Source organism: Ceratosolen solmsi, unplaced genomic scaffold (genome assembly GCF_000503995.2).
Source record: "Ceratosolen solmsi marchali unplaced genomic scaffold, CerSol_1.0 scaffold10, whole genome shotgun sequence".
Taxonomy (NCBI): domain Eukaryota; kingdom Metazoa; phylum Arthropoda; class Insecta; order Hymenoptera; family Agaonidae; genus Ceratosolen; species Ceratosolen solmsi.
The window spans coordinates 4,912,047-4,919,546 of record NW_011948412.1 but is presented as its reverse complement, the minus strand read 5'-3'; the positions used below and the strand labels follow the sequence as shown (position 1 = coordinate 4,919,546).

The 7,500-nt window shown below is 51.5% G+C and overlaps 1 protein-coding gene across 1 annotated transcript in view; it reads left to right on the top strand.

Moving 5' to 3' along the window:
- Nucleotides 1-3,910: 3,910 nt before the first annotated feature.
- The window catches only part of Delta (neurogenic locus protein delta), a 19,313-nt gene continuing 15,723 nt past the window's right edge, over nt 3,911-7,500 (top strand). Inside the window, exons 1-2 of the mRNA XM_011506803.1 lie at nt 3,911-4,043; nt 4,157-4,453. Coding sequence (XP_011505105.1) covers nt 3,984-4,043; nt 4,157-4,453 — 357 coding nt within the window. The 5' untranslated portion in view covers nt 3,911-3,983. The remainder of the gene's footprint in view (nt 4,044-4,156; nt 4,454-7,500) is intronic.

Below are 7,500 nucleotides of genomic sequence, written 5' to 3'. Positions count from 1 at the left end.
TTCTTTAACCGCTTCGTTCCTTTCTTTACTAAATAAGTTTTAAACAAAAAATAAAGCCGACTCTCCATGGCAACGCTCACTTGGTGATGTATCAATCTTAACAATAACCATTTATTTCGATTTAGCATTTTATGCAGTAAAATCTTTTGTTATGTATACAATCTTTTATCTCCTCTGTCTAATAAAGATGCACACATGTAAGCGCACCAATCGATCAATGTTTATTTTAATGTCGTTGCTCGCAACGTCTCTCAATTTTTATTGGAAATGCCACTACTAAGTGTGCAGCTGCAGCAACCAAACGCTTTTTTTCTTATTTTTCTAATGAAGGGGAGGGTCGAGTTTGCCAATGGTACATACAGGATAATAATGGCGAAAGCTTAATTATTGCCTCGATTATAATCGGCAATCCTCGCTTCTGACAAATAGCTTTGAAAATTAAAAATAATTTCATCGTTAATCGTCGTTATCGAAGCCAGCAGGTTGAATGGGGTTGAATCCCAGCCAGGAGGTGGATGGGGGGAGGGGGGGTTGTTGGGCAAATTACCGATTAAAACTTTATTCTTTGCAATGGAATTATTTCTGCGACTAACTTGCGACTACTTCTGTGAGCCTAAGTTTTCAAAATATTGTCTCCAACCATTTAAATGCTCATTCTTAGTATTCTTCGGCATTTGTATTTCTATTTCTATTTCTATTTCTATTTCTATTTCTATTTCTTTTTTTTTTTTTTTTTTTTTTTAATTTTTTATTTTTTTAATAGTAAGTTGGCTCATCAATCTTTCATGAAAATCGATACTTTATTGGTTTCGTCGTTAACGTCGAGGCCGGCCGTTAAAAGACAACTGTCGCTACTTATTATCCCTTCTAGCTTGGTTTTCGTTAAATGGAATGCCAAAATTATAGTCTACCCTATCTGCCTTATATTCGGCGAATAGCGTGAGTTATTAATTTAACATTCCATGAACCATTTGAATTTCAGTATTGTCGTCAATAATTTTCGATAATTCTCATTCGAAATAATGACTGAAAGGACGCGTGCATTTACTTGGTCGTCGTATTGGGTGGGACGAAACAGGGTTGGCGATTGAGGGGTGGGGGTAATTCGAATCGGAGCATAAAGCAATGAATTTGCGAAAAATACGCGCATTTAAGAGAGTGGCTGATTTTTCTTCAAGAGCTTATAAATAACCGAGTGATTTTATAACATGGATTCTAAAAATATGGGCAATCACTTGATATTGTCCCAGGCATTATACGTCTTGTTTAACATACGCAAAACTATACGTTTACGTCAAGGAGAGAAAATAAATTTGCATTTAATTTTATTTTTTATTTTTATTTTCCATTGGCAGTAGGTAGCTCAAGCAGGCAGTGCGCCCAGTTAAATACATACGCACACGCACACGCACGCGCGCATTACGTCAGAGTTTCACGATAGTTTTCCAATAATAAACTGATAAGACATATTTTTTCGAAAATTAAAGACGGGCCAAAGGAAGAAAGTCGCGGTACTGTTCTAAGTAATGGCTTAATCAGCTTTAAGGGGAAATAATTGTCGGAGAGAGGCGAGAGGCAATTTTATAGCCGATTGTAAACACATGCTGGTGAATTTTTGGAATTTGGACGCGCATTTGGTCGACGAGCCGTCACACTATCAGCAAAGTAAATATTTGTGGCGAGAATAAAAAGCCGGAAGAGCTGAAGAAGAATGGCCGCACTGATTGCCAAGTGGTCGTGATCATCGTGGTCGTCATCTTGGTCATCGTCGTCCTCGTCGTCGTTGTCGTCGTTGTCATCGTCGTTGTCGTCCTCGTCCTCGTCGTAGTTGTCGTCGTCGTCCTAATCATCGTCACATATTGTGCTCCTTGGTCGTACGGGGCCGTAGTAAGAGCCGTAGTAAGAAAATTGACGAGTGTGGATTAAGTGCGGATCGTAGATGGGTTAGGATGAGATGGGATGGGATGGGATGGAATGGGATGGAATGGGATGGAATGGAATGGGATGGGATCGGATCGGATGGGATGGGATGAGATGAGATGATATGGGAGGGTCTGTCGCCACTCGCAGTTGACGACGTTGTATCGTTTGTTTAGACGTCGTTATTAGCATAAGCGAGAGAGTGCGAGCTTTGAGAGAGAGAGAGGGAGAGAGAGAGAGAGGGAGAGAGAGAGAGAGAGAGAGAGAGAGAGAGAAAGAGAGAGCTCACAGTCTATTATTAAGATAGGGTTATTAGGGCTGAAAGGGGGTGGTGATTGAGGAGAAGGCCGTCGGAGCCGCGGGCCGGGCGACACGGAGGCGCGATAATAAGTAAGGGCGGTTCTCGGCCGGGCGGGATGGGTCGCTAATTAAAAGGGTCGGGTTGCGCGGGCACGCGGGCCTCGGGTTTACGAGGTAGACTGCTCGTCGTGGGGCGCCGTGCTCGCGGCAGTAGGCAGACGCAGGCTGGCCGGTAGGTCGTTCACAGGGGCACCTCCGGCACGCGGGCCTCCTCCTGGAGGAGCGACCGGGACGCGTGGCCCAGGCCTCGGTGTGGTGGGGGCGGTGCGCGTGCAGCCGGCAGCCGCAGCTGCCATTGCCGGTGGCCGGTGTCGGTCCCCCCGTCCGGGCTACTCTCCAGCTACCCTCTCCCTTGCGCGATTATAAGTAGGGGTGACTGCGGGCCGGCCGCCTCCAGTCGAGGGTTGCACTTTGAGCCGCGCGTACGCACGACGTTCTCGCGCAGCTCCGTACGTAGCCAGGCAGCCAGGCAGCCAGGCACAAACGCGCACGGACGCACCGACGCACCGACGCACGCACGCACGCACACGTAGTTGGTGGAGCGTGCGAGCGGAGGGAGGAGCCGTTGCCCGGTACGGCCGCAGAGCGGCGCCAGGTGTACAGAGCTACGACGGGCCGTTTTACCCATACCCGGAGGGAGCCGCGTGTGCGCGCCACTGCAGTCAGCGGAGGCGCCGAAGAAGCGAGGAGCAAGAGCCTCTGCCAGTCACCAGTCGCTAGTCGCCAGTCGCCAGTTGCCAGTCGCCAGTCGCTAGTCGGCAGTCGTCACTCGACAATCGCTAGTCGTCGGTCGTCGGTCGTCGGTCGTCGGTCGTCGGTCGTCAGTCGTCAGTCGGCAGTCGGCAGTCGGCAGTTAGTCCAGGACGTAGAGACGATCAGTAGCGGTTAAAGCGCCTAAAGCCCGAAGCTGCATCACGTTGCTCGTCCCTGTGTCGTGGTGACCCGTGTGTCCTCGCGCTCAGCCTTAATAGTGCCGCGAGCGAGCCATCGGGATGCGCCGGGCCCGCGACACCCGGTCGCCCGCTCCTCGTCGTTGAGAGCCTCGTACCCGGAGACGGATGCGCGTGTGTCCGCGTGTGCAGTGCTCATCACACTTTTTCCTCGTGAAAGAGGAGGAGGAGGAGGAGGAGGCCGAAGAGGAGGAGGAAGAGGAGGTGGTGTTGAAGGAGGTGGTGGAGGAGGAGGTGGAGGAGAGCTGTAAAGAGGTGGAGGAGGAGGTGGAGAAGGTGGAGGAGGAGGTGGAGGAGGAGGAGGAGGAGGAGGAGGCGGTTGCCACACTTAGATCGAGTGCCAGTGACATGCCGCGCAGCTTCGAACCTAGGAATTGGTAGTTGTGTAGTTGTAGTTGTTGTTGTTATTGTTGTTGCTGCTGCCGCTGCTGCTGTTGCTGCTGCTGCTGCTGCTGCTGCTGCTGCTGTTGCTGCTGATAATACTACAACTACTACTACTACTACTACTACTACTACTACTACTACTACTACTACTACTACTACTACTACTACTACTACTACTACTACTACTACTACTACTACTACTACTACTACTACTACTACTACTACTACTACTACTACTACTACGGCTAGTACCATTACCGCTGTTAGTACCATTATTGTGCTCTATTGCTGTTACTGTTACTGCTCTCGATTGCTTATACGTCGTCGGAGGAGCGTCATTGAGGAGAGGCCGAGCGAACGAGCGCCAACATGTGGACCGCGATGCTCGTCTGCACGGCTGCGCTCGTACTCGTGCCCCCGCCTCGTTCGGTAAGTTATCCGGGGCTGTTTGGCTGTTTGGCCTCGGCATCCCAGGGCTGAAGCGGCCCACGAGCGCCTGCCGTCAACAGCGGCGTCTAATCGACGATAACCCCTTTTTCCAGGTGGTGCAGGCCTCGGGGGTGTTCGAGCTTCGGCTCAAGTCCTTCGCCAATGAGAACGGCAAGGATAGCCTTGGGAAGTGCTGTTCGGGAAGTGGGAGCGGCGGTGAGTGCTCCGGCGTCTGCCGGACGCGCTTCCGCGTCTGTTTGAAGCAGTACCAGGTCAACATAGATACAACGACGCCGTGCACTTACGGGGACGTGGTGACACCGGTCCTCGGCGACAACGTCCTCAACTTCACTCAGGCGGGTGCGAGTTTCGCCAACCCCATCAGGTTCCCCTTCGACTTTACCTGGCCGGTGAGTTTTGCGCGGGCGCACCCCGGAGCGCAGCTAGACAAAGACTCTGCGAGACTAGCGGCGGCCTCACTCGTGTCTCCTGTTTGCGCCAGATGGCCGGTGCTTTTGTCTACCCTGCCTGTCTCCCTTCACCTTCCATGCTCCCTTCCCCCGCTGACCCTTGTCACACGCACACGCGCACTCTCTCTCTCTCTCTCTCTCTCTCTCTCTCCCCCCTCCCTCTCTCCTTCTCCCTCGGTCTCTACCTAGCCAGCCCTCGGTGCACTACTCATCGTATTTTTATATATAAGCGTAACCGAAAAATCGGCCCTTTCTACCAACTACTACTCAGATAGCCTGGAAGCGGCTACTAGCATCGACACTCGACGCTTCGGCCCTTTACCTCATATTCCATTTTTCACTTTTACGACTACCAGCTCTAAGGAATAACCAACCCACCTCAACCTCGCACCGACACGAAATGCAAAATAAACCAATAACGAATTTACGCTACGGCATTTAGAGTCCGTTAAAATTTCTTACAACGACTCGCGTCCGAGTGTTTATGTAACCTTACATACGAACTCGCATCAAATACACGCTCACGCATACATATATACGGATATATATATATATATATATTACTAAATGTATATACGTACATGCATATGTTTTCACGTATGCGTGTATATAAGTATATGGGCGCGTTTGTGTTTATCTGCATGCTTACACGTGCGCACGTTGATAATCTAAGTATATCAGCATGTGTGTACGTATTAAAGTCGTGGAAAAACGTCGGGCATAAAGTGTACGCACGCAACATGCGTCTGACTCTTCCCTTTCGCTTATTATAAATGTGATGTTAAAGCCGTTTTCCCCCCTGCGAGCTTGGCAAGGGACTTTCCTCCCCTTCTCCACCTCCTCCAGGGTCCTTAATTGCTTGACATTTGCGCGGTGGAGAGCAGCCACAGCAGCAGCAGTAGCGGCGGCGGCGGCGGCGGCGCTGGGCCTTTTGCTCTCTTTGCTCCTACCTCGGAAAAAAAGAAGCGCGACAAAGTAAGCAGTACGTTTTTTCGCCTAAATGACTCACTCGATTAACTCGGTTTACTCGCTTTATATTCGCGTGAGCGAACAGCCGCTGACCTTTCCACCGCCCCCTCGTCCTTCCCGCCCTATTGTCCCTGCCACGGTCTCTGACCCCCCCCCCTCTCACCCTCCGCCCTCACAAATCTCTCACGTACTTAGGCTTGTTTACGCGTTGAATCCGACGTTTCTTGAGCTCTATCTCGCAAACGTGATTCGAGCGGTCACCGCTGATTGATGCACTGGCACTTGTTTGGATATCCATGAATGGATTGGGAGCAACAGCAACGGCCCCGGCAGTGGCTGCGGCGGCCACAGCGGTAGCGTTTAGCATAATTACCGAATGGCGCGGCAGCACGAGAGTCAGTCGAGCGTCTGGTGCCCCATCACCGTGGCAGCTACTGTCCCTGTGTGTACGAGAAAGAGGAGCAGAGTATTTTTAGCGTTTTACCGCGAGCTATAAAACCCGAAGAGCGCCGCCTCGACGTGCGTGCGCGCGTGTGCGTGTGCATGCGAGCGAGCGAGAGGGGGGAAATGGCGGAGAGAGACAACCTTCCTCTTCTTTTTCTTATGCCTCGGACTCTCGTTTTCGGCGCGAGGAACCTTTCGCCCTGTGCCCGCTCTACCCCTCGGCCTTTATTCTTCCGAGGGCCGCCAAATGACAAGTCTCAGCTCTCACTGCTGCCGTTCTCTTACCGCTTGGCTGCTAAATAACATTATACACTCGCTCGTGTGCTCCCCTGTCCCTATCTCTCTCTCTCACCTTAGAGAGCTCGTTTCTTTAATTTCCTTTTCCCTCCTCAACTCTTCAACTCCGGCAATTTCTCACTCCCTCTCTCTCCCCTTCCGAGCGCCACCTCCCTCCCATTACTTTTTCCAAAAAGGAAATAAGACGAGGAATGGGCGAAGGTTGCACGGGAGCTTCCGTCCGTTCGTTCCAAGTACAAAGTACATAGTACACACTTCACGGAGTACAAAGAGGGATTCGCGGAATCGAAGGGAGGCGGCGACGCTTCTTGACGGGTAACCTCTGCGAGTATAGCAGTAATAACGGTGAAATGGGTTTGTGTCCCGAGGGCTTCGTCTCCTTCGTCTCGTTCATCTCTTATATCTTTTGCTTCTTCTCCGACGAGTTTCGATGCAGCCGTCTTGCGCCCTCGGTCTATCTCTCTCACACTCACTCACTCACTCACTCTCACTCTCACTTACTCGTTCTCGTTCTCTCTCTCTCTCTCTCTCTCTCTCTCTCTCTCTCTCTCTTCGTCTCTCCCTGTCTCCGCCTCTTCTCGAAACGCCCGGCACATAAACGTGAGAACGCTCCTTCCCGCAGGCGCGACACGTGCTACTCTACCGCTCTCGCGGCTCCCGCGATCAGCTGATCAGCCCGTTCCCTGTGCCCCGTCGCCCCTCATTACCTCCCCTCGCAGCGCCGGCCCTCCTCAATTAACCGGCCGGCAGCCGAGCCTCTCCTCCTTAGCTCCCTGCCGCGCAGCCGAACTTCCACGAGCTTTCGCGGACTTGGGCTCGTGGGAACGCGAGTGGGAGCTTCCGCGCTCTCTCTCTCTCTCTCTCTCTCTCTCTCTCTCTCTCCTGTCCCACCTCTGTGGCCGGAAATTTCGCCCACCCTCAAACGATTCCCCGTTCTTCTTAACCCGCGCCGCTTCTTCTCGCGCTTAATCCCTCTCGATCGGAGCAGCTTTTTTCCCCCTCCCCCTCCTCGCAACCTCTCACCACTGGTTCTCTTTTACTTCGAAACACACGGTCTACATTGTTCCCGGGATGCCTGGCGACTTTTTTAGCTTTTTGTCGGCTTAATTCCAATCTCTGTAATAAATTAGCGGGCAATCACGGTGGCATTTGTCTCCTCTGTAATTTATCTCCTCCTCCAACTACTTTCTTTCAGCTTGTGCTCCGTCCGACTCTCTCTCTCTCTCTCTCTCTCTCTCTCTCTCTCTCTCTCTCTCTATATATATCTCTCTCTCGCT